The 26,481-nt window shown below is 53.9% G+C and overlaps 1 protein-coding gene across 1 annotated transcript in view; it reads left to right on the top strand.

Annotated features, from left to right (window-relative positions):
- dnah9l (dynein, axonemal, heavy polypeptide 9 like) overlaps nucleotides 1-26,481 on the top strand; it is a 668,659-nt gene that overhangs the window by 70,642 nt on the left and 571,536 nt on the right. Inside the window, exons 11-13 of the mRNA XM_070873660.1 lie at nucleotides 12,738-12,862; nucleotides 12,985-13,180; nucleotides 13,309-13,413. Of these exons, the coding sequence (XP_070729761.1) occupies nucleotides 12,738-12,862; nucleotides 12,985-13,180; nucleotides 13,309-13,413 (426 nt within the window). The remainder of the gene's footprint in view (nucleotides 1-12,737; nucleotides 12,863-12,984; nucleotides 13,181-13,308; nucleotides 13,414-26,481) is intronic.

Raw genomic sequence — 26,481 nt, 5'->3', positions numbered from 1 at the left:
TTTTCCTTTCATAAAACCATGCTGACTCTGCTTGACTGCATTATGATTTTCTGAATGTGCTGCTACTATTTCCTTAATGATGGGCTCCAGCATTTTCCAAATGACAGATGTAGGCTAACTGGTCTAAAGTTTCCTGCTTTCTGTCTCCCTCCTTTCTTAAATAGGGGTGTTACATTTGCAGTTTTCCAGTCCGCTGGGACCTCTCCAGATCCAGGGAAGTTTGGTAGATTACAACCAATGCATCCACTATCTCTTCAGCCACTTCTTTAAGACCCTAGGCTGTAGGCAATCGGGTCCAGGGAACTTGTCCACCTTTAGTCCCATTAGTTTGCCTAGTACTTTATCTCTAGTGATAGTGATTGTTTTAAGCCCCCCCCCAATAGCTAATTGATTATCAATTATTCGGATGTTTTTAATGTCTTCTACTATGAAGACCGATACAAAATCTTTGTTCAAAGTCTCTGCCATTTCGCTGTTGCCTATTATTAATTCCCCAGTCTCATCCTGTAAGGGACCAACATTTACTTTATAGCTACTCGCTTCCTTTTTATATACCTGTAGAAGCTCTTACTGTCTTTTTATATTTCTTGCTAGTTTACTCTCATATGCTATCTTCTCTGTCTTTATCATTTTTTTAGTAGTCCTTTGCTGGTTTTTAAAAATTTCCCAATCCTCTGGCCTTCCACTGTTCTTCGCAACATTGTATGCCTTTATTTTCAATTTGATACCATCCTTTACTTCCTTAGTTAGCCAGGGATGGTTCATCCTTCTCTTAGAGGCTACACTTTCCCCTTCAGATCGCTGGGCTCATGTCCATATATCGCCCAAAAAGTGGAAAGTTGGGCCAGAACATCGCCATAAAATTGCCGGCCCAACTTTCGTGTCACATTGCCGAGGTGATCACCCACACATCACTCAGCGCAACTTTTGGCTAATCACCGGGCTGATCGCTCACCGAAAAATTGCTGGAGAAACATTGCTTTTACCTGGCCTTCCTCACAGAAGTTCACTACTAGGGGGATCAAGGGGTATGGTGAGAAAGCAGGAATGGGGTACTGAAGTTGCATGTTCAGCCATGAACTCATTGAATGGCGGTGCAGGCTCGAAGGGCCAACTGGCCTACTCCTGCACCTATTTTCTATGTTTCTATTTTTCTAGAACACGGCACTACAGACGCTATTTTGAACGTTGGAGGAAGTGAGAAGGCTGCTTAAACAAAGAGCTTATAATTTGAGAGTTATTTCAGGGCCTTTTACTGGTAGATCCACTCACATTTATACTTACGTTTATATGTATATTTATAATATTTATTTTTTCCAGTACAAAGGGCATTTATAACAACAGTGATAGTGATCGTGATAATAGTGATAGTGATGGGGCCTGCAGCTTCTCTACCATTACTTGCAAATGCTCACGTGCTGGCGTCTGAAGTTGAGTTAAGTGAAGGGTTAATGAAGGGGCCAGTCGAAGAGGTGGCAGACTAATGACAAGGTGGAGGAGGAGAACGTGCAGCTGACGAACTTACAGGGAAAAGCAATCTTACCCCAACTTGTCTGATAATGTGTGCCTTAGGAGGCTGCATTTCCAGAAGGAGGTCATCGATGAGATATGCCAGCTCATCAAGGGGGATCTGCAGCCTGACAGCACTATCAGGACTGCACTGCCTGTTGGGGTAAAGGTTACTGTGGCACAATTCTTCTACGCATCTGGCTCCTTTTAGGCTTCAGTTGGCGACATCTGTGGTATCTCTCAGCATGCCACACACTGCTCCATTCGACAGGTGACTGAAGCCCTTTACGCTCGCAGGATGGACTTTATAAACTTCCCTATGAGCAGAGAGGCACATACTGGGAGGGCTTTGGGTTTCTCGAGAATAGTAAACTTTCCCAAGGTGCAGGAAGCAATAGACTGCATGGGCATCGCCCTGAAAAATACCTTTACAGAACGCGGAGGTGTTTCATAACCGAAAGGGATTCCACTCCCTGAATGTGCAGCTTGTTGTTGACCACAACAAAATAATCATGGCAGTTAATGCTAAATTTCCAGGCAACATCCATGATGCGCACATCCTGCGTGAGAGCGCTGTCTCAGATCTGTTTGACAGTCATCCAGAAGGTCATGATTGGATGCTGGGGGATAAAGGATATGGCCTTGCCAGCTGGCTCATGACTCCCCCTGCATAATCTGCTGACTGAAACCGACAAGCATTACAACAAAAGCCACATAGCTACACACAATATCATCGAAGACAATTGGGAGTGCTCAAGCAGCGCTTCAGATGCCTGGATCATTCTGGAGGCAGCCTATAGTACCACCCTGACCAGGTCGTTGAGTTTATTGTGGTGTGCCTTATGTTGCATAACCTAGCTATACGAAGAGGACAACAATTGCCAGATGAGGCTGCCGGTCCACCTCAGGAAGGAGGTGGAGGTGGAAGAGGCAGACAACAAGGAGGAGGAGGCTGGTGAAGACCTCGGTGAGACAATCAGCCTGGCGATGAATCCATGGTCCCCCTGGGAAGACTGGAGAAACCCCGTGGGAGTTACGCGGCTGCAAAGCTGTTGCGCCAGCAGCTCATAAATGAATGCTTTGCATGAACTTACATTGGGGACAGTCGCAGTTACAGTTACGGTTAGACAACAGTTGCATTTGAGTTGAGTTACATTTTATCCTTGCCAGGTGGAGCCTGGCCATTGTTGTACAACAGTTGCATTCATGTTTTATCATAACTTATGTTATTAGAACAATTGTACAATTCAATACAATTTAACTAGATTTTTCAACTGTAACACCCCCCCCCCCTCACAAATTAAAAAAACGGCAACAACAATAAGAAAATACAACAATATTTAACAACAATAAAACACACCCCTCCCTACCTGCAGCCATCTTTCCCTCCAGATCCTGTACCCTCCGCATCTTAACTCCACCCCGTTTTGGTCCCAGGGTAGTACGTTGATTCTGGTGTGCAGCGGGCGACGGCAAGACTTTCTGCCGTGATGGTGGTGCGATCGCCTGTTGGGGGGGTGTTGGAGGGGAAGACAAAGCTGGGGCATTGCTTTCTGAGTCAGAAGGAAATGCTTCCTCCTGACTCGCTTGTGTTCTGGTGCTCGTGGTACGTCTGACGGCAGCACTTGGGGTTCAGTGCCATGTCCCACCAACAACGTATGCCGCAAGGCATCGATGGAGGCAGTCTGCACACGCACCTCCAAGAGCATCTGCTGCGAAACCTCTGCTTGCAAAGCACACATCCGGGACATGGCTCTAGTGAATACCACAAATGTCTGGAGATGCTCGCAACTGATCACGACACTCTCTCCGCACGGTCTGGTCAAGCCCTCTATCCGCTCAGCCAGAGGAGGTGAGTGCTGACCTCGCTGACCCGACCACCGTGGGGTCGGCGTGTGCACTGTTCAACGCCTTGGCGTCACCGGCTGCACGCAGCTTGGTCCCACTATCTCTTCAGTCAAAACTGACAAAGTGGCCGCAGGTCCCACATCAGCCATGGTGATGGTAGGGGCATCCTCCTCTGATTCCATGATGGTGTATTCCTCCTCCTCATGCTGCTGCTCTCTTCCTCCGCCTCATGGCTGCTGCTGCTCTTCCTCCGCCTCTCGCATGGTGAGGGCCACCTGCAGCTGGAGGGGGAGGGGTACTGGTCGTGCCTCACTGCGCATGGGTGTTGGTGGACCTGTAAAACACAATTGAACTTATCAGAACGGAAGGGTACACTTTCTTACGCTACTTTGCGCTGACATATGAAGGAGTACTACAATAAATGAGACCAGAGAAGTTACATAATAACACATCACACGGTAGTACATATGGTGGTAAATACGAGTTGAAATTCAGTGACCCAGAGAGCTCTGGAGGATGGATCAGTCGGAGAAAGACAGAATGATAAGGGAGTGAATGTTTATGGGGAGCAGACAGAGAAGGGAACAGATGTCCAGATCGCCTGCTCCTGCTCCTATCTCTTGTCAACCTGAGAGTAGCACAGAGGCTGCATGGGAATCAGGATAGCTGCATGCATAACATAACATGACATCATTCTTATATTGTAATGAAATGACGTTACATTACTTTAACACTGCTTGACGCATTACTCATGTGATGCAAGAGAGGGATCTGCCTCACCACGGGTAGCCGACAGAGTGTGGCCCCCAACCAGTACTGCTGCCTGTTCCTCTAATTCCTGAGAGTGGAATTACCTGGGCAGGGCCTCCTCAGTGTGCCTTCGCTCGGACCAATTCTTCACTAACTTCTTCTGCAAACATGAAAAGAGCATGGCATAAGCTCATTGACTAAGTAACATCATGGAAAGACAGCAGTCGTCGACGTTATATGCTAATAAGGTTTTTATCCACAACTGATGCACTGTTATAACAAAGAATGTTTTCAGCAGCTAATGCTTGACAAAAACATCTCTCTCGACTACAATCTCCATTGAACTTGACAATGACAGGAGCTAATGTCCCAAAGTGTCACAGGGCAGACAGTGAGCAAGGGCAGCTCTCCCCCGGTTCATGCTGGGTCACTGTGTAAGTGACAGCAGCCCGAGAGAGACTTAAAAAGGGTGCAGGTTCATAGCCCAGTCCAGATATTAGCAGGGAATATATGTAATATATATGTAAGAATAACAAGCTTAATTTCAGTGGATATTTATAATTATAATTAAAATTTGCATCATTACAATATAAAATCTATACTTGCTCTTGCCAAAGCAACCAGGCTGTTTCCAGCGCTTGTGGCACTAGTCCTGAGCCCCTCACCTCATTGGATGCCGTGGCGACGTGCTAGTCAGAGTAGGAATCGCAGGATAGCGCAGATGAATACGTGGCTTGAGCAGTGGTGCAGCAAGGAGGGATTCAAATTCCTGGGGCATTGGTTCTGGGGGAGGTGGGACCAGTACAAACCGGACGGTCTGCACCTGGGCAGGACCGGAACTAATGTCCTAGGGGGAGTGTTTGCTAGTGCTGTTGGGGAGGAGTTAAACTAATATGGCAGGGGGATGGGAACCAATGCAGGGAGACAGAGGGAAACAAAATGGAGATAGAAGCAAAGGACAGAAAGGAGATGAGTAAAAGTGGAGGGCAGAGAAACCCAAGGCAAAAAACAAAAAGGGCCAATGTACAGCAAAATTCTAAAGGGTCAAAGTGTAATAAAAAGGCAAGCCTGAAAGCTCGGTGCCTCAATGCGAGGAGTATTCGGAACCCAGGAGAGGGCTCTGAGCTAGTTAGAGTGGGTGAGAGCGCAGGTGAACAGGACCCCAAGAAAGAATGCAAAAGACAGGAGGCAACAGAGCAGAGTAGCACTGGGGTAAGTGTAAACCACAAGGTGATAGGAAGGGACAATATGTATGAAGATAAAGGGGCTGCAGGAGGGGTCAAAACTAAAAATCATGGTTTAAAAGCTAGTATTAAAACACTCTACCTAAACGCACGCAGCATTCGAAATAAAGTAAATGAGTTGACGGCACAAATCATTACAAGTGGGTATGATTTGGTGGCCATTACAGAAACGTGGTTGCACGGTGGCCAAGACTGGGAATTAAACATACAGGGGTATCTGACAATTCGGAAGGATAGACAAGAAGGGAAAGGAGATGGGGTAGATCTGTTAATAAAGGATGATATCAGGGCAGTTGTGAGAGACGATATTGGCTCTAATGAACAAAATGTTGAATCATTGTGGGTGGAGATTAGAGATAGTAAGAGGAAAAAGTCACTGATCGGCGTAGTTTATAGGCCCCCAAATAATAACTTCATGGTGGGGCGGGCAATAATCAAGGAAATAATGGAGGCATGTGAAAAAGGAACGGCAGTAGTCATGGGGGATTTTAACCTACATATCGATTGGTCAACTCAAATCGCACGGGGTAGCCTGGAGGAGGAATTCATAGAATGCATACGGGATTGTTTCTTAGAACAGTATGTTACAGAACCTACAAGGGAGCAAGCTATCTTAGATCTGGTCCTGTGTAATGAGACAGGAATAATAAACGATCTCCCAGTAAAAGATCCTCTCGGAATGAGTGATCACAGTATGGTTGAATTTGTAATACAGATTGAGAGTGAGGAAGTAGTGTCTCAAACGAGCATACTATGCTTAAACAAAGGGGACTACAGTGGGATGAGGGCAGAGTTAGCAAAAGTAGACTGGGAACATAGACTAAACGGTGGCACAATTGAGGAACAGTGGAGAACTTTTAAGGAGCTCTTTCATAGTGCTCAACAAAAATATATTCCAGTGAAAAAGAAGGGCGGTAAGAGAAGGGATAACCAGCCGTGGATAACCAAGGAAATAAAGGAGAGTATCAAATTGAAAACCAATGCGTATAAGGTGGCCAAGGTTAGTGGGAAACTAGAAGATTGGGAAAATTTTAAACGACAGCAAAGTATGACTAAGAAAGCAATAAAGAAAGGAAAGATAGATTACGAAAGTAAACTTGCGCAAAACATCAAAACAGATAGTAAAAGCTTTTACCGATATATAAAAAAGAAAAGAGTGACTAAAGTAAATGTTGGTCCCTTAGAAGATGAGAAGGGGGATTTAATAATGGGAAATGTGGAAATGGCTGAGACCTTAAACAATTATTTTGCTTTGGTCTTCACAGTGGAAGACACAAAAACCATGCCAAAAATTGCTGGTCACGGGAATGTGGGAAGGGAGGACCTTGAGACAATCACTATCACTAGGGAGGTAGTGCTGGACAGGCTAATGGGACTCAAGGTAGACAAGTCCCCTGGTCCTGATGAAATGCATCCCAGGGTATTAAAAGAGATGGCGGAAGATATAGCAGATGCATTGGTTATAATCTACCAAAATTCTCTGGACTCTGGGGAGGTACCAGCGGATTGGAAAGCAGCTAATGTATCGCCTCTGTTTAAAAAAGGGGCAGACAAAAGGCAGATAACTATAAGCTGTTTAGTTTAACATCTATAGTGGGGAAAATGCTTGAAGCTATCATTAAGGAAGAAATAGCGGGACATCTAGATAGGAATAGTGCAATCAAGCAGACGCAACATGGATTCATGAAGGGGAAATCATGTTTAACTAATTTACTGGAATTCTTTGAGGATATAACGAGCATAGTGGATAGAGGTATACCGATGGATGTGGTGTATTTAGATTTCCAAAAGGCATTTGATAAGGTACCACACAAAAGGTTACTGCAGAAGATAAAGGTGCACGGAATCAGCGGAAATGTATTAGCATGGATAGAGAATTGGCTGGCTAACAGAAAGCAGGGAGTTGGGATAAATGGGTCCTTTTTGGGTTGGAAATTGGTGGTTAGTGGTGAGCCAAAGGGATCGGTGCTGGGACCACAACTGTTTACAATATACATAGATGACCTGGAGGAGGGGACAGAGTGTAGTGTAACAAAATTTTCAGATGACACAAAGATTAGTGGGAAAGCGGGTTGTGTAGAGGACACAGAGAGGCTGCAAAGAGATTTAGATAGGTTAAGCGAATGGGCTAAGGTTTGGCAGATGGAATACAATGCCGGAAAATGTGAGGTCATCCACCTTGGAAAAGAAAACAGTAAAAGGGAATATTATTTGAATGGGGAGAAATTACAACATGCTGCGGTGCAGAGGGACCTGGGGGTCCTTGTGCATGAAACTCTTTTTGGAGTTTATCTGCAAAACAAAACACATTAAACCGTGCCACCCGACCTGGGTGACACACCAGACATTTACAAGGCCCTTTTTTTCCTTTTTTGGGTTTTTTTGGGGGTTTTTTTCTTTTCTTTTTTTTGGTTTTTTTTTTGGGCACTAAAATCACAATTTTTCCCCAGTGCCCCCTATAAAAGGGAAGGGGACACTAAAAACACCGGCAATTAAAACAAATTAAACTTTAAAACGTAAAATCAAATTAAAATTTGGTTGCCGGGCCTGATGATGCACTCCAGTTCCTTGTGCATGAATCCCAAAAAGTTAGTTTGCAGGTGCAGCAGGTAATCAGGAAGGCGAATGGAATGTTGGCCTTCATTGCAAGAGGGATGGAGTACAAAAGCAGGGAGGTCTTACTGCAACTATACAGGGTATTGGTGAGGCCGCACTTGGAGCACTGCGTGCAGTTTTGGTCACCTTACTTGAGGAAGGAAATACTGGCCTTGGAGGGGGTACAGAGACGATTCACTCAGCTGATTCCGGAGATGAGGGGGTTACCTTACGATGATAGATTGAGTAGACTGGGTCTTTACTCGTTGGAGTTCAGAAGGATGAGGGGTGATCTTACAGAAACATTTAAAATAATGAAAGGGATAGACAAGATCGAGGCAGAGAGGTTGTTTCCACTGGTCGGGGAGACTCGAACTAGGGGGCACAGCCTCAAAATACGGGGGAGCCAATTTAAAACCGAGTTGAGAAGGAATTTCTTCTCCCAGAGGGTTTTGAATCTGTGGAATTCTCTGCCCAGGGAAGCAGTTGAGGCTAGCTCATTAAATGTATTCAAATCACAGATAGATAGATTTTTAACCAATAAGGGAATTAAGGGTTATGGGGAGCGGGCGGGTAAATGGAGCTGAGTCCATGGCCAGATCAGCCATGATCTTTTTAAATGGTGGAGCAGGTTCGAGGGGCTTGATGGCCTACTCCTGTTCCTAATTCTTATTATGTTCTTATTATTATGAGACCACATCGGAGGTCTCGCTCCAATGTTTGCAATAGGCCTGGGGTGGAGGTTTCCCACGCCCACTCCAGGTTAATTGGGCCCACCGAGAATTCACCTCGTTGACGAGGGCCTCATCAGAAAAGGGCTTGGCTCTCCTCCTACCCTCCACCTCCTGCCCACTTTCAGAGGACTCGTGCTGGGACATCTTTTAAATTTTTATATAATTTTTCTCTCAACTCCTTTTTTTTCTCTCTCTCCCTCCACTTGGGTCGCCCATTTTTTGGGCCCTCGCGATCTGTGGAATGTCTAGCCCTTTGTTTCTCACTGGAATATATCTTTGTTGAGAGTTATGAAATATCTCCTTAAATGTTTGCCACTGCTTTTCTACAGTCTTACTCTTTAATATATTTTCCCAGTCCACTTTAACCAACTCTGCCTTCATACCTTTGTAATTAACTTTATTTGAGACCTAGCTTTCTCACCCTCAAACTGAATTTGAAATTCAACCATTCTATGATCATTCTTCCCAAGAGGTTCCTTCACTACGAGATCATTAATTAATCCATACTCGTTACACATTATCAGATCTAAATAAGTCTGCTCCCTGGTTGTTTCCACAACGTATTGTTCCAAGAAACCATCCCGCATACACTCTATGAACTCTTCCTCAAGGCTACCTTTGCCAATTTGATTTGTCCAATCAATATGATTAAAATTGCCCATGTTTATTGCCGTACCTTTCTTACAAACGTTTATTATTTCTTGATTTATATTCTGTCCGACAGTGTGGCTACTAATAGCAGGTCTTTAGACCACTCCCACCAATGTCTTCTTTCGCTTATTATTTCTTATCTCCATCCAAACTGATTCTACATCTTGATTTTCTGAACCAATATCATTTCTCACTACTGCACTGATCTCATCCTTTATTAGCAGAGCTACCCCACCTCCTTTTTCTTTCTGCCTATCCTTACGAAATGGCAAATACTCTTGAATATTCAGTTCCCAGCCTTGATCACCTTGCAACCACGTCTCCAATAGCCATTAATAGATCATACCCATTTATTTTTATTTGTGCCGTCAACTCATCTATCTTGTTCCAAATGTTTTGTGCATTCAGATATATAGCTTTTAATTTTGTCTTGTGTATATGCCCTGTCCCTTCCTGTCACACTCTGGTTGTCATTACCCCTATTGCTACGCTGCACTTTTTCCTTCTCCTTTCCCTTTGACTTGTTAAATTTCCGCTCACCAGATCCCGCCCCCACATTATTTAGTTTATAACTCTATCTACAGCCCTAGTTATTCGATTCGCTAGGACACTGGCCCCAGCCTGGTTCAGATGAAGTCCATCCCGACAGAACAGCTCCCTCCTATCCCAGTGCCCCATGAATTGAAACCCATTCCTCCCACACTAATCTTTGAGCCACGCGTTCATTTCTCTGATCTTACTTACCCTATGCAAATTTGCTCGTGGCTCAGGTAGGAATCCAGAGATTATTACCTTTTGTGGTTCTGCTTTTTAATTTAGTCCCTAGCTGCTCATACTCCCTCAGCAGAACCTCTTTGTTAGTCCTACCTATGTTGTTGGTACCAACGTAGACCACGACAACTGAATCTTTCCCCTCCTGCTCCAAGTTCCTCTCCAGCCCAGAGGAGATGTCTTTAGCCCTGGCACCGGGACTCGTGCTCTCGGCTGCACAGAACAATATCTATCCACCTAATGGTACTGTCCCTTGCCACTCCCACATTTCTTTTTACTCCCCCAACTTGAATGGCCCCCTGTACCACGGTGCTGTGATCAGTTTGCTCATCCTCCCTGCAGTCCTTGCTCTCATCCACACACGGAGTAAGAGCCTCGAACCTGTTTGCTAAAGGCTGAGGCTCCTCCATCACTACGTCCTGGGTTCTCATACCTGCCTCGCTCGTAGTCACACCCACCTGTCGCTGACCACGGGCCAAATTTGAATTAATTAATCTAAGGTGTGTGACTGCCTCCTGGAACACAGTGTCCAGGTATCTCTCCCCCTCCCTGATGTGTCGCAGTGTCTGCAGCTTGGACTCCAGTTCATCAATGCAGAGCCGAAGCTCCTTGAGCTGCAGACACTTAGGGCAGATGTGGTCGCCGTGGACCTCAATGGGGTCAACCAGCTCCCATATGCAGCAGCAGTAACACATTGTTTCCCTGTCATCTTGAATGTATTTTATTTAATTATTTAAGTTTTTAAGTTAATGTTTAGTTTTTAATCCCGACTCTTAATTTCAACCAATGCTAAAGAAAAAGAGAGAATTACTGACCAACCAATCACTTCCCCTTCTTTCCTGTGATGTCACACTTTGATTTCTTTTTACTTCTCTTACTCCAGGTCGGTCTGGCCGCTGCTTTTATCCTCGCTCATTGGCTGCTGCTCTCACGTTGCTCCGGCCCGCTCCTTTTATCCTCGCTCATTGGCTGCTGCTCTCGCGTTGCTCCGGCCCGCTCCTTTTATCCTCGCTCATTGGCTGCTGCTCTCGCATTGCTCCGGCTCGCTCCGTTTATCCTCGCTCATTGGCTGCTGCTCTCGCATTGCTCCGGCTCGCTCCGTTTATCCTCGCTCATTGGCTGTTGCTCTCGCATTGCTCCGGCTCGCTCCGTTTATCCTCGCTCATTGGCTGCTGCTCTCGCATTGCTCCGGCCCGCTCCTTTTATCCTCGCTCATTGGCTGCTGCTCTCGCATTGCTCCAGCTCGCTCCGTTTATCCTCGCTCATTGGCTGCTGCTCTCGCGTTGCTCCGGCCCGCTCCTTTTATCCTCGCTCATTGGCTGCTGCTCTCGCGTTGCTCCGGCCTGCTCCTTTTAACCTCACTCATTGGCTGCTGCTCTCGCGTTGCTCCGGCCCGCTCCTTTTAACCTCGCTCATTGGCTGCTGCTCTCGCAGTTGCTCCGGCTCGCTCCTTTTAACCTCACTCATTGGCTGCTGCTCTCGCGTTGTTCCGGCCCGCTTCTTTTATCCTCGCTCATTGGCTGCTGCTCTCGCAGTTGCTCCGGCTCGCTCCTTTTAACCTCGCTCATTGGCTGCTGCTCTCGCAGTTGCTCCGGCTCGCTCCTTTTAACCTCACTCATTGGCTGCTGCTCTCGCGTTGCTCCAGCCCGCTCCTTTTAACCTCGCTCATTGGCTGCTGCTCTCGCATTACTCCGGCCCGCTCCTTTTATCCTCGCTCATTGGCTGCTGCTCTCGCATTACTCCGGCTCGCTCCTTTTAACCTCGCTCATTGGCTGCTGCTCTCGCAGTTGCTCCGGCCCGCTCCTTTTATCCTCGCTCATTGGCTGCTGCTCTCACGTTGCTCCGGCCCGCTGCTTTTATCCTCGCTCATTGGCTGCTGCTCTCACGTTGCTCCGGCCCGCTCCTTTTATCCTCGCTCATTGGCTGCTGCTCTCGCGTTGCTCCAGCCCGCTGCTTTTATCCTCGCTCATTGGCTGCTGCTCTCACGTTGCTCCGGCCCGCTCCTTTTATCCTCGCTCATTGGCTGCTGCTCTCGCGTTGCTCCAGCCCGCTGCTTTTATCCCCGCTGGTTGGCTGCTGCTCAAGTGTCAAAAATGGACAGTGCTGAATTGATAACCGTGGGCAATCCACTGCCAGCTGCCCAAAGTAAGTCCAGGCCATGAAGGCTGAAATTTCTCAAAAGCTAAATGTAATGTTATAACACGAGAACATGTTGAAGGATTGATTGAATTACGAATGCAGCATTTTTAATGAGAAAGAATGACTTGGTATTCAATTTATATGTGAGTAATTGTAATATTTTTCATTTCCGTTCATGTAATGTTTTTACAAATAAAAGAATATACTTTGAACAGATGTTATATCTGTTATGTATGTAAACATTACCAATGTTTAAGACTTGCTACTGGGGGCGTACCTGTGGGAGACCCAAGGGTCACCTGCACACCCTGGGCAAGCAGGTATAAAACGCAGTCCACCATGCTGCTTACTCATTCTGGAGTTACATTAAAGAGACTAAGGTCACAACAGTTTGAGCTTACATATACAGTCCTGTGGAGTTATTCTGAACATAACAGTATCAATTTAATTGTTTTTTGGTGATTTATGTATCTGTTTGACATCTTCTTTCTTGCAGGTGAAGAGGACTTGTGCAGTATTGCATAAGAATATGCCAATGATCGCAGGCAACTTGAAGTGGTCCCAAGAGCTTCGCGAAAGAATATTAAGTCAGAAGAATCAATTCAGACACGTTAATCATCCGTAATTATAGTTTTAAATGGAGAACTTCATGTTTCATGCAAAATATTTTTCAAATTGTGCTTCATAGTTATTTATAATTATAGCTTTTTAAAATAACGTTTGTATGTTTTGCATATTTCTAGAAGTCTACAAACAAAGGAAGCAAACCTCGTTTTCCAGAAATGTGACAGAATGTTGACTTTGATTGATCACCATGATGAAGACATCTACACATTGTGGATAGAAAATCTAGATGCTCTTTGCCAGGCAAATTTGAACCAACCATTTCTCAAATGGAACAAAGAATCTGGTTTATACTTTGTGAACTTTAGCCCTGAGGTAAGACATTCTTCTCCTTAAGGGGCCTAAAATAGTATCATTATCTAGCCATGGTTATCGTATGGATATTTCATATTATGTAGGATGCGACCCCATTCCTGAATCAAATTATAATTATTTTTACTCAGCTTTCATCTGTGCTTCGTGAGGTCAAATACCTTGGGTTGTTAAAAGGATTTAACATCTCGGACATAGCACTAAATTTGTATTCAAGAAGAGAGATTCTTCATATGGTAAATATTATATTAATTATACTTGTCATGATACAATTCTGGATACATATATGCAGTTTGTCTTGTGTGACAGAAATATGTTAGCATTGATTTATTATTGAAATTCTAAAAGGTGTTTCAGTATTCTTTTAAAATGCTTAAAATGAGTGAGTTAACGAGTTGACACAATTTGCAGTTAACTTAAGTTTGTTGGAAAGGACACTGTCCTCATGAAAACAGAGTGACTATTTGCACTAGGTATTTTGTGACCTTCTGTGCATGCGTGCAATGGACTCCTCCCCTTTTTGAGCATGGGCCTTCGATTTGGTTGAACATGCTCAATGCGACGTACAAGGAAGTTGGAAGTGAGACAGACAGCCGCGAGGAGCTGCTTCTGACTTGGATTATTTGGAATACTATGTGGGAGTGGAGTGGGGGTGGGTGGGTAGGGGAAGCGAGAGAGACAGTCGCGGGGGCGGGGGGAAGCATGAGATACTGTATCGAGGGGAGGGGACAAGAGAGAGAGACTGTGGGGAGGGGAAGAGAGAGAGAGAGTGACTGTGGAGGGGGGGGGAGAGAGAGAGAGTGACTGTGGAGGGGGAGAGAGAGAGAGAGAGAGAGAGTGTGACTGTGGTGGGGGAGAGAGAGAGAGAGAGAGACTGTGGAGGGGGGAGGGAGAGAGAGAGAGAGTGACTGTGGAGGGGGGAGGGAGAGAGAGAGAGAGAGTGACTGTGGAGGGGGGAGGGAGAGAGAGAGAGAGAGTGACTGTGGAGATGGGAGGGAGAGAGAGAGAGAGTGACTGTGGAGGGGGGAGGGAGAAAGAGAGAGAGTGACTGTGGAGGGGGGGAGAGAGAGAGAGACAGTGACTGTGGAGGGGGAGAGAGAGAGAGAGTGACTGTGGAGGGGAGAGAGAGAGAGAGTGACTGTGGAGGGGGGAGAGAGAGAGAGTGACTGTGGAGGGGGGAGGGAGGGAGAGAGAGAGAGAGAGTGACTGTGGAGGGGGGAGGGAGAGAGAGAGAGAGTGACTGTGGAGGGGGGAGGGAGAGAGAGAGAGAGTGACTGTGGAGGGGGGAGGGAGAGAGAGAGAGAGTGACTGTGGAGGGGGGAGGGAGAGAGAGAGAGAGTGACTGTGGAGGGGGGAGGGAGAGAGAGAGAGAGTGACTGTGGAGGGGGGAGGGAGAGAGAGAGAGAGTGACTGTGGAGGGGGGAGGGAGAGAGAGAGAGAGAGTGACTGTGGAGGGGGGGAGGGAGAGAGTGACTGTTGAGGGGGGAGAGAAAGAGAGAGTGACTGTGGAGGGGGGGAGAGAGAGAGAGAGTGAACGTGGAGTGGGGAGGGAGAGAGAGAGAGAGAGAGTGACTGTGGAGGGGGGAGGGAGAGAGAGAGAGTAACTGTGGAGCGGGGAGGGAGAGCCAGAGAGAGAGAGTGACTGTGGAGGGGGGAGGGAGAGAGAGCGAGAGAGTGACTTTGGAGGAGGGAGAGAGAGTGACTGTGGAGGAGGGAGAGAGAGAGAGAGTGACTGTGGAGGAGGGAGAGAGAGAGAGAGTGACTGTGGAGGAGGGAGAGAGAGAGAGAGTGACTGTGGAGGAGGGAGAGAGAGAGAGTGACTGTGGAGGAGGGAGAGAGAGAGAGAGAGTGACTGTGGAGGAGGGAGAGAGAGAGAGAGTGACTGTGGAGGAGGGAGAGAGAGAGAGAGTGACTGTGGAGGAGGGAGAGAGAGAGAGTGACTGTGGAGGAGGGAGAGAGAGAGAGAGAGAGTGACTGTGGAGGAGGGAGATAGAGAGAGAGTGACTGTGGAGGAGGGAGAGAGAGAGAGAGAGTGACTGTGGAGGAGGGAGAGAGAGAGAGTGACTGTGGAGGGGGGAGAGAGAGAGTGGAGGGGGGAGAGAGAGAGAGAGTGACTGTGGAGGGGGGAGAGAGAGAGTGACTGTGGAGGGGGGAGAGAGAGAGAGAGAGAGAGTGACTGTGGAGGGGGGAGAGAGAGTGACTGTGGAGGGGGGAGAGAGAGTGACTGTGGAGGGGGGGAGAGAGAGAGAGAGAGAGAGAGTGACTGTGGAGGGGGGAGAGAGAGAGAGAGAGTGACTGTGGAGGGGGGAGAGAGAGAGAGAGTGACTGTGGAGGGGGGAGAGAGAGAGAGAGTGACTGTGGAGGGGGGAGCGAGAGAGAGAGTGACTGTAGAGGTGGGAGAGAGAGTGACTGTGGAGGGGGAGAGAGAGAGAGAGAGAGTGACTGGAGGGGGGAGAGAGAGTGAGCGAGAGAGAGTTACTGTGGAGGAAGGAGAGACAGAGACTGTGGGGGGGGGGGAAGAGTGTGGGGAGTGGGGAAGAGAGAGAGAGAGACTGTGGGTGCGGGGGGAAAGAGAGAGAGACTGGGTGCAGGGGGAGAGAGAGACTGTGGGGGGGGAAAGTGAGACACTTCGGAGGGGGGGTGGGGGAGTGAGAGACTGTGGAGGGTGGGGGGGGGAGTGAGACTGGGGGGGATGGGGGGGGGGAGAGAGCGAGAGACTGTGGGGGAGGGGAAGAGAGAGGGACTGTGGCGGGGGGAGCGGTACAGAGAGACTGTAAGGGTGGGGGGAAGAAAACGACTGTGGTGGGGCAGGGGGTCGGGGGGGAGAGAGAGAGAGAGAGAATGTGGGGGATGGGGAAGTGAGAGACTGGGGCGGGGGGACGGGAGTGTGAGACTGGGGGTAGGAAGTGAGAGACTGGTGGGGTTGGGGGGGAAGTGAGAGACTGTATGGGGGGGTGGGTTGGGGAAGAGAGATACTTTGGTGGGGAGAGGGTGACTTTGGGGGGGGAAAGGAGGGAGCGAGAATGTGGGAGGGAAAAGATGGGGGTGGGGAGTTGTGAGAGAGTGACTGTGGGGAGGGGGGGCAGGGGGAAAAGAGAGACGGTGGGGGGGGAAGAGAGAGACTGTGGGGGGGCAGGTGTGAGAGAGACTGGGGGGGAGAGAGCGAGAGGCTGTGTGGCTGGGAGGGAGAGAGCGAGAGGCTGTGTGGGTGGGGGGGAGAGCGAGAGACTGGGGGTAGGGGGAAGAGAGAGAGAGAGAGACTCGGCATGGGCGGCGGGGGGGAGAGAGAGAGACTGGGGGTTGGGGGGGAGAGAGAGAGACTGGGGGTTTGGGGGGGAGAGAGAGAGACTGGGGGTTGGGGGGGGAGAGAGAGAGACTGGGGGTTGGGGGGGGAGAGAGAGAGACTGGGGGTTGGGGGGGGAGAGAGAGAGACTGGGGGTTGGGGGGGGAGAGAGAGAGACTGGGGGTTGGGGGGGAGAGAGAGAGACTGGGGGTTGGGGGGGAGAGAGAGAGACTGGGGGTTGGGGGGGAGAGAGAGAGACTGGGGGTTGGGGGGGGAGAGAGAGAGACTGGGGGTTGGGGGGGAGAGAGAGAGAGACTGGGGGTTGGGGGGGAGAGAGAGAGACTGTGTGGGTGGGGGGGAGAGAGAGAGAGACTGTGGGGGTGGGGGTGGGGGGGAGAGAGAGAGACTGTGGGGGTGGGGGGGGAGAGAGAGAGAGACTGTGGGGTTGGGGGGGGAGAGAGAGACTGTGGGGGGGCGGGGGGAGGGAGAGAGACTGTGGGGGTGGGGGGGGGAGAGAGACTGTGGGGGTGGGGGGGAGAGAGAGAGACTGTGGGGGTGGGGGGGAGAGAGCGAGAGACTGTGGGTGGGGGGCGGATAGAGCGAGAGACTGGGTGGGGGTGGAGAGCGAGAGACTGTAGTGGGGGGGGATAGAGAGAGAGAGACTGTAGCGGTGGGGGATAGAGAGAGAGAGAGAGAGAGACTGTGTGAGGGGGGGGTTGTGAGAGAGACTGTGGGGGGAGGGCAGGGAGGAAGAGAGACTGTTGGGAAGGGGGAAGAGAGAGGGAGAGACGGTGGGGAGTGGGGGAGAGAGAGAGAGAGACTGGGGGTGGGGGGGAGAGAGCGAGAGACTGTGAGTGGGGGGAGAGATGGAGAGACTGAGGGAGGGGGGGAGAGAGCGACAGACTGTGGGGATGGGGGGGGGATAGAGAGAGAGAGAGAGAGAGTGTGGGGGCGGGGGGGGGGCAGGAGAGAGAGAGATAATGTGTGGAGGGGGGGTGGAGGGGGGGCGCGGTGGAAGAGAGAGAGAGAATGTAGCAGAAACCTGTCTGCAACCTTTGCTGACAGTGGGATTGAGAGAATGTGGGGGTGGGAGAGGCGGGAGTGGGTGGGAAGAGAGAGAGAGACTGTGGCGGGGGGTGGGAAGAGAGACTGTGGAGTGGGACGCGGGAAGGGAGAGACACTGGGTGGGGGGAGGGCAGGGAGGAAGAGAGACTGTGGGGAGGGGAGAAGAGAGAGAGACTGGGGGTCGGGGGGAGAGAGTGAGAGACTGGGGGTGTGGGGGGAAGAGAGTGGGGGTGGGGGGGGGAGAGAGCGAAAGTGGGGGTGGGGGGGAGAGAGCGAGAGTGGGGGTGGGGGGGAGAGAGAAAGATTTTGGGGGTGGGGGGGAGAGAGCGAGAGTGGGGGTGGGGGGGAAAGAGCGAGAGTGGGGGTGGGGGGGAGAGAGCGAGAGTGGGGGTGGGGGGGAGAGAGCGAGAGTGGGGGTGGGGGGGAGAGAGTGGGGGTGGGAGGGAGAGAGCGAGTGTGGGGGGGGGAAGAGAGAGAGAGACACTGTGGGGGGGGAAAGAGAGAGAGAGACACTGTGGGGTTGGGGGGGAGAGAGAAAGATTTTGGGGGTGGGGGGAGAGAGAGAGATTTTGGGGGTGGGGGGAGAGAGAGAGAGAGACTGGGGATGTGGGGGAGACAGAGAGAGACTGTGGGGGTGGGGAGGAGAGAGAGGGAGAGAGAGACTGTTGGGGTGGGGGGAGAGAGAGACTGTGGGGGTGGGGAAGAGAGAGAGAAACTGCGGGTGAGGGAGGGGGAGAGCGAGAGACTGGGGTGTGGGGGAGAGAGAGAGAGAGAGAGACTGGGGGTTGGAGGGAAGAGAGAGAGAGACTGGGGATTGGGGGGGAAGAGAGAGAGAGAGACTGGGGGTGGGGGGGAAGAGAGAGAGAGAGACTGGGAGTGGGGGGGAGAGAGAGAGAGAGACTGGGAGTTGGGGGGGGGGGAGAGAGAGAGAGGCTGGGGGTGGGAGTTGGGGGGGGGAGAGAGAGAGGCTGGGGGTGGGAGTTGGGGGGGGAAGAGAGAGACTGGGGGTGGGGGTTGGGGGGGGAGAGAGACTGGGGGTGGAGGTTGGGGGAGGGGAGAGAGAGAGAGAGAGAGAGAGAGACTGTGGGCGGGGGTTGGGGGGAGAGAGAGAGAGACGGGGGGTTGGGGAAGAGAGAGAGAGAGACTGGGGTTGGGGGGGGGGAAGAGAGAGAGACTGTGGGGTTGTGGGAGAGAGAGAGAGACTGTGTGGGTTGGGGGGGTGAGAGAGAGAGAGAGAGACTGTGGGGTTGGGGGGGGAGAGAGAGAGACTGTGGGTCAGGGGGGAGAGAGAGACTGTTGGGTGTGGGGAGAGCGAGACTGTGGTGGGGGGGGAGAGTGAGAGACTGTGGGGGTGGGGGGGGGAGAGAGAGAGACTGTGGGGGTGGGGGGGGAGAGAGAGAGAGACTGTGGGGGTGGGGGAGGGAGAGAGAGAGACTGTTGGGGTGGGGGGGAGAGAGATAGACTGTGGGGGTGCGAGGGGAGAGAGAGACTGTGGGGGTGGGGGGGGAAGAGAGAGACTGTGGGGGTGGGGGGGGAGAGGGAGACTGTGGGGATGGGGGGCAAGAGAGAGACTGTGGGGGTGGTGGGGGGAAGAGAGAGACTGTGGGTCAGGGGGGAGAGAGAGACTGTTGGGTGCGGGGAGAGCGAGACTGTGGTGGGGGGAGAGAGAGAGACTGTGGGGGTGGGGGGGGAGAGAGAGAGACTATGGGGGTGGGGGGGGGAGAGAGAGAGACTGTGGGGGTGGGGGCGGGAGAGAGAGGGACTGTGGGGGTGGGGGGGTGGAGAGAGAGACTATGGGGGGTGGGGGGGGGAGAGAGAGAGACTGTGGGGGGTGGGGGGAGAGAGAGAGAGACTGTGGGGGGTGGGGGGGGGGAGAGAGAGAGACTGTGTGGGTGGGGGGGGAGAGAGAGAGACTGTGGGGGTGGGGGGGGGAGAGAGAGAGACTGTGGGGGTGGGAGGGGAGAGAGAGAGAGACTGTGGGGGTCGGGGGGAGAGAGCGAGAGACTGTGGGTGGGGGCGAGAGACTGTGGGTGGGGGGAGAGATCGAGAGACTCTGGGTGGGGGGGAGAACGAGAGACTGTAGTGGGGGGGATAGAGAGAGAGAGAGAGAGACTGTGGGGGGGGAGAGAGCGAGAGACTGTGGGTGGGACGGAGAGCGAGAGACTGTAGGGGGGGATAGAGAGAGAGACTGTGTGGGGGGGGTTGTGAGAGAGACTGTGGGGGGGGGCAGGTTGGGAGAGAGACTGGGGGGTTATGCGAGAGGCTGTGTGGGTGGGGGGAGAGAGCGAGAGACTGTGGGTGGGGGGGGGATAGAGAGAGAGAGACTTTGGGGGGGCAGGAGAGAGAGAGCGAGCATGTGTGGGGGGGGCGCGGTGGAAGAGAGAGAGAGAATGTAGCAGAAACCTGTCTGCAACCTTTGCTGACAGTGGGATTGAGAGAATATGGGGGTGGGAGAGGCGGGGGTGTGTGGGAATTGAGAGAGAGAGAGACTGTGGCGGGGGGTGGGAAGAGAGACGGTGGGGTGCGGGAAGGGAGAGACTGGGTGAGGGGAGGGCAGGGAGGAAGAGAGACTGTGGGGAGGGGGGAAGAGAGAGGGAGAGACGGTGGGGAGTGGGAGAGAGAGAGAGAGAGAGAGAGAGAGAGACTGGGGGTGGCGAGGGAGGGAGAGAGCGAGAGACTGGGGGTCGGGGAGAGAGCGAGAGACTGGGGGTCGGGGGGAGAGCGAGAGACTGAGTGGGGGGGAGAGATGGAGAGACTGTGGGGGTGGGGGGAGAGAGCGACAGACTGTGGGGATGGAGGGGGGGGGATAGAGAGAGAGAGAGAGAGAGAGAGACTGTAGGGGGGGGGTGCAGGAGAGAGAGAGAGAATGTGTGGAGGGATGGCTGGGGGGACGCGGTGGAAGAGAGGACCGTTCCAGTGAATGTAGCAGAAACCTGTCTGCAGCCTTTGCTGACAGTGGGATTGAGAGAATATGGGGCTGGGTGGGAAGAGAGAGAGAGAGACTGTGGGGTGGGGCGCGGGGAGGGAGAGACACTGGGTGGGGGGAGGGCAGGGAGGAAGACTGTGGGGAGGGGGGAAAGAGAGAGAGAGAGAGATGGTGGGGGGGGGCGGGTGGGAAGAGAGAGAGAGACTGGGGGTGGAGGGCGAGAGAGTGGGCGTGGGGGTAGAGAGCGAGAGTGGGGGTGGGGGGAGAGAGCGAGTGTGGGGTTGGGGGGAGAGAGAGGGACACTGGGGGTGGGGGTAGAGAGAGGGTGACTGTGGGGGTGGGGGGGTAGAGAGAGAGACACTGAGGGTGGGGGGGAGAGAGAGAGATTTTGGGGGTGGGGGGGACAGAGAGAGATTTTGGGCGTGGGGGGGAGAGAGAGAGAGATTTTGGGGGTGGGTGGGAGAGAGAGAGAGACTGGGGTTGTGGGGGAGCGAGAGAGAGACTGTGGGGGTGGGGAGGAGAGAGAGAGAGACTGTGGGTGGGGGGAGAGAGAGAGACTGTGGGGGTGAGAGAGAGAAACTGTGGGGATGGGGGGGGGGAGAGAGAGAGAGAGAGAGAAAGAGAGTAACTGTGGAGGGGGAGAGAGAGAGAGAGAGAGTGACTGTGAAGGGGGGAGAGAGAGAGAGAGTGACTGTGGAGGGGGGTGGGAGAGAGAGAGAGTGACTGTGAAGGGGGGAGGGAGAGAGAGTGACTGTGGAGGGGGGAGGGAGAGAGAGTGACTGTGGAGGGGGGAGGGAGAGAGAGTGACTGTGGAGGGGGGAGGGAGAGAGAGTGACCGTGGAGGGGGGAGAGAGAGAGAGAGAATGACTGTGGAGCGGGGAGGGAGAGAGAGAGAGAGTGACTGTGGAGCGGGGAGAGAGAGAGAGAGTGTGACTGTGGAGGGGGGAGGGAGAGAGAGTGACTGTGGAGGGGGGAGCGAGAGAGAGTGACTGTGGAGGGGGGAGGGAGAGAGAGTGACTGTGGAGGGGGGAGAGAGAGAGAGAGTGACTGTGGAGGGGGGAGAGAGAGTGACTGTGGAGGGGGGAGAGAGAGAGAGAGTGACTGTGGAGGGGAGAGAGAGAGAGTGGCTGTGGAGGGGAGAGAGAGAGAGTGGCTGTGGAGGGGGGAGAGAGAGAGAGTGACTGTGGAGGGGGGAGAGAGAGAGAGAGTGACTGTGAAGGGGGAGAGAGAGAGAGAGTGACTGTGGAGGGGGGAGAGAGAGAGAGAGTGACTGTGGAGGGGGGAGAGAGAGAGAGAGTGACTGTGGAGGGGGGAGAGAGAGAAAGAGTGACTGTGGAGGGGGGAGAGAGAGAGTGACTGTGGAGGGGGGGAGAGAGAGAGAGTGAGCGAGAGAGAGTGACTGTGGAGGGGGAAGAGAGTGTGGGGGGGGAAGAGAGAGAGAGAGAGAGAGACGGTGGTGGTGGGGGGGGGGAAGAGAAAGAGACTGTGGGTGCAGGGGGAAAGAGAGAGAGAGAGAGACTGGGTGCGGGGGGGAGAGAGAGACTGTGGGGGGGGGAAAGTGAGAGACTGGGGGGGGGGAAGTGAGACACTTCGGAGGGGGGGTGGGGGAGTGAGAGACTGTGGAGGGTGGGGGGGAAGAGAGAGGGACTGTGAGGGGGGGGAGTGGTACAGAGAGACTGTAATGGTGGGGCGAAGAGAGCGACTGTGGTGGGTCGGGGGGAAGGGAGAGAGAGAGAGAGAGAGAGAGAATGTGGGGGGGTGGGGAAGTGAGAGACTGGGGCGGGGGGACGGGAGTGTGAGACTGTTGGGGCAGTGAGAGACTGGGGGTAGGAAGTGAGAGACTGGTGGGGGGGGGGAAAGTAAGAGACTGTATGGGGGGGTTGGGGAAGAGAGAGACTTTGGCGGGGGAGAGGGTGACTTTGGGGGCAGGGGAAAAGAGGGAGAGAGAATGTGGGAGGGAGAAGAGGTGGGTGGGGAGTTGTGAGAGAGTGACTGTGGGGAGGGGGGGCAGGGGAAAGAGAGAGATGGTGGGGGGGGGAAAGAGAGACTGTGGTGGGGCAGGATGGGAGAGAGACTGTGGGGGGGTAAGCAAGAGGCTGTGTGAGTGGGGGGGAGAGAGCGAGAGACTGGGGGTGGGGGGAAGAGAGAGCGAGAGAGACTGGGGGTTGGGGGGGAGAGAGAGAGACTGGGGGTTGGGGGGGAGAGAGAGAGACTGGGGGTTGGGGGGGGGAGAGAGAGAGACTGGGAGAGGGGGGAAAGAGAGAGAGACTGTGTGGGTGGGGGGGAGAGAGAGAGACTGTGTGGGTGGGGGGAGAGAGAGAGACTGTGGGGATGGGGGGGGAGAGAGAGAGACTGTGGGGCTGGGGGGGGAGAGAGAGAGACTGTGGGGGTGGGGGGGGGGGAGAGAGAGAGAGACTGTGGGGGTGGTGGGGGAGAGAGAGAGATTGTGGGGGTGGGAAGGTGAGAGAGAGACTCTTTGGGTGGGGGGAGAGAGACTGTGGGGGTGGGAGTAGAGAGAGAGAGACTGTGGGGGTGGGGGAGAGAGCGAGAGATTGTGGGTGGGGGGGAGAGAGCGAGAGACTGTGGGTGGGGGGGAGAGCGAGAGACGGTGGGGGGGAGAGCGAGAGACTGTGGGGGGGGGATAGAGAGAGAGAGAGACTGTGTGGGGGGGGGTTGTGAGAGAGACTGTGGGGGGAGGAAGAGAGACTGTGGGGAGGGGGGGAGGGAGAGACGGGGAGTGGGGGAGAGAGAGAGAGAGAGACTGGGGGTGGGGGGGGAGAGAGCGAGAGACTGGGGGTTGGGGGGGGGGATAGAGAGAGAGAGCGAGAGATTGTGGGGTGGGGCGCGGGGAGGGAGAGACACTGGGTGGGGGGAGGGCAGGGAGGAAGAGAGACTGTGAGGAGGGGGGAAGAGAGAGAGAGACGGTGGTGGGGGTGGGGAGAGAGTGAGAGAGAGAGAGGGTGGGGGAGGGAGAGAGTGAGAGACTGGGGGTGGGGGGGAGAGAGTGAGAGACTGGGGGTGGGGGGGGAGAGCGGGGGTGGGGGGAGAGAGCGTGAGTGGGGGTGGGGGGAGAGAGCGGGAGTGGGGGTGGGGGGAGAGAGCGAGAGTGGGGATGGGGGGGGGAGAGCGAGAGTGGGGGTGGGGGGAGAGAGCGAGAGTGGGGGTGGGGGTGAGCGAGTGGGGGTGGAGGGGGAGAGAGCGAGTATGGGGGGGGGAAGAGAGAGCGAAACTGCGGGGGGGGGGAGAGCGTGAGACTAGGGGTTGGGGGGGAAGAGAGAGAGAGAGACTGGGTGTTGCGGGGGGGGAAGAGAGAGAGACTGGGGGTGGGGTGTGGGTGAGAGAGAGAGAGAGTGACTGGGGGTGGGGGGGGGGAGAGAGAGAGACTGGGAGTTGGCGGGGGAGAGAGAGAGACTGGGGGGGAGAGAGAGAGACTGGGGGTGGGAGTTGGGGGGGGGGGAGAGAGAGAAAGAGAGACTGGGGGCGGGGGTTGGGGGGGGGGAGAGAGAGAAAGAGAGACTGGGGGCGGGGGTTGGGGGGAAGAGAGAGAGAGACGGGGGGTGGGGGAAGAGAGAGAGAGAGACTGTGGGGTTGGGGGGGAGAGAGAGAGACTGGAGGGTTGTGGGGGAGAGAGAGAGACTGTGGAGTTGGGGGGGAGAGAGAGAGAGAGACTGTGGGGTTGGGGGTGAGAGAGAGAGAGACTGTGGGGTTGGGGGAGAGAGAGAGAGACTGTGGGGTTGGGGGGGGAGAGAGAGAGAGAGACTGTGGGGTTGGGGGGGGAGAGAGAGAGACTGTGGGGTTGGGGGGGAGAGAGAGAGACTGTGGGGGTGGGGGGGAGAGAGAGACTGTGAGGGTGGGGGGAGAGAGAGAGACTGTTGGGTGCGGGGAGAGCGAGACTGTGGGGGTGGGGGGGAGAGAGAGAGACTGTGGGGGTGGGGGGGGAGATAGACTGTGGGGGTGGGGGGGAGAGAGAGAGACTGTGGGGTTGGGGGGGGAAGAGAGACTGTGGGGGTGGGGAGGAAGAGAGAGACTGTGGGGGTGGGGGGGAGAGAGAGAGAGACTGTAGGGGTGGGGGGGAGAGAGAGAGAGAGACTGTAGGGGTGGGGGGGGAGAGAGAGAGAGAGACACTGTGGGGGTGGGGGGAGGGGAAAGAGAAAGAGAGACTGTGGGGGTGGGGGGGGGGAGAGAGAGAGAGACCGTGGGGGAGGGAGAGAGAGAGAGACTGTGGGGGTGGGGGAGAGGGTGAGAGAGAGAGACTTTGGGGGTGGGGGTGAGAGAGAGAGACTGTGGGGGTGGGGGAGGGAGAGAGAGTGACTGTGGGGGTGGGGGGGTGGAGAGAGAGAGACTGTGGGGTTGGGGGGGAGAGAGAAAGACTGTGGGGGTGGGGGGGAGAGAGAAAGACTGTGGGGGTGGGGGGGAGAGAAAGAGACTGTGGGGGTGGGGGTGAGAGAGAGTGACTGTGGGGGTGGGTAGAGAGAGAGACTGTGGAGGTGGGGGGAGAGAGACTGTGGGCGTGGGAGGGGAGAGAGATAGAGACTGGGAGTCGGGGGGAGAGAGCGAGAGACTGTGGGTGGGGGGGAGAGCGAGAGTGGGGGTGGGAGGGAGAGCGAGAGACTGTAGTGGGGGGGGATAGAGAGAGTGAGAGACTGTGGGTGGGGGGGAGAGCAAGAGACTGTAGGGGGGGGATAGAGAGAGAGACTGTGTGGGGGGGGCTTGTGAGAGAGACTATGGGGGGGGTGCAGGATGGGAGAGAGACTGGGGGGTAAGCGAGAGGCTGTGTGGGTGGGGGGGAGAGAGCGGGAGACTGTGGGTGGGGGGGAAGAGCGCGACACTGGGGGTGGGGGGATAGAGAGAGAGAGAGAGAGAGAGAGACTGTGGGGGGCGGGCAGGAGAGAGAGAGAGCAAGCATGTGTGGGGGGGGCGGCGGGGGGGGCGCGGTGGAAGAGGAGAGAAAGAATGTAGCAGAAACCTGTCTGCAACCTTTGCTGACAGTGGAATTGAGAGAATGTGGGGGTGGGAGAGGCGGGGGTGTGTGGGAATTGAGAGAGAGAGAGAGACTATGGCGGGGGTGGGAAGAGAGACTGTGGGGTGGGGTGCGCGGAGGGAGAGGGAGAGACGGTGGGGAGTGGGAGAGAGAGCGAGAGAGAGAGACTGGGGGTGGGGGGGGGAAGAGAGCGAGAGACTGGGGGTCGGGGAGAGAGCGAGAGACTGGGGGTCGGGGGGAGAGCGAGAGACTGTGAGTGGGGGGGAGAGATGGAAAGACTGGGGGTGGGGGGAGAGAGCGACAGACTGTGGGGATGGGGGGGGGGATAGAGAGAGAGAGAGAGAGAGAGACTGTGGGTGGTGGGGGCAGGAGAGAGAGAGAGAATGTGTGGAGGGGGGGGGGGCGGGGGGGGGGGGGACGCGGTGGAAGAGAGAGAAAGAGGACCGTTCCAGTGAATGTAGCAGAAACGTGTCTGCAACCTTTGCTGACAGTGGGATTGAGAGAATGTGGGGGTGGGTGGGAAGAGAGAGAGAGAGAGAGAGAGAGAGACTGTGGCGGGGGGTGTGAAGAGAGACTGTGGGGTGGGGCGCGGGGAGGGAGAGACACTGGGTGGGGGGTGGGCAGGGAGGAAGAGAGACTGTGGGGAGGGGGGAAGAGAGCGAGAGAGAGAGAGAGACGGTGGGGGGGGAGGAAGAGAGAGAGACTAGGGGGGAGAGACTGTGGGGAGGGGGAGGAGAGAGAGACTGGCGGGGGTAGAGAGAGACTGTGGCGTGGGGGGGCGGGGGTGAAGAGAGCGAGACTGTGGCGTGTGGGGTTGAAGAGAGAGAGACTGTGTGGTGGGGGTGGGGAAGAGTGTGATTGTGGGGTGGGGGTGCGAGAGAGAGAGACTGTGGGGGGTTGTAATGTCTGTGAGCTTGTAATGTTTGTAGCTCCACACTGAATGTGGACATATTGTGTACTGCAACTACAGCGTTAATAATAAACAGAACCAGGCATGTTCCGGAGGCTTCCGACAGAGCTGTCTGCCATGTTAGAAAGCTGTGTGTACT

This window comes from Pristiophorus japonicus, chromosome 3, assembly GCF_044704955.1.
Source record: "Pristiophorus japonicus isolate sPriJap1 chromosome 3, sPriJap1.hap1, whole genome shotgun sequence".
In the NCBI taxonomy this organism is placed as follows: Eukaryota; Metazoa; Chordata; class Chondrichthyes; family Pristiophoridae; genus Pristiophorus; species Pristiophorus japonicus.
Note: the sequence above shows the minus strand (reverse complement) of the source record. Positions and strands in the feature narration are given on the sequence as shown.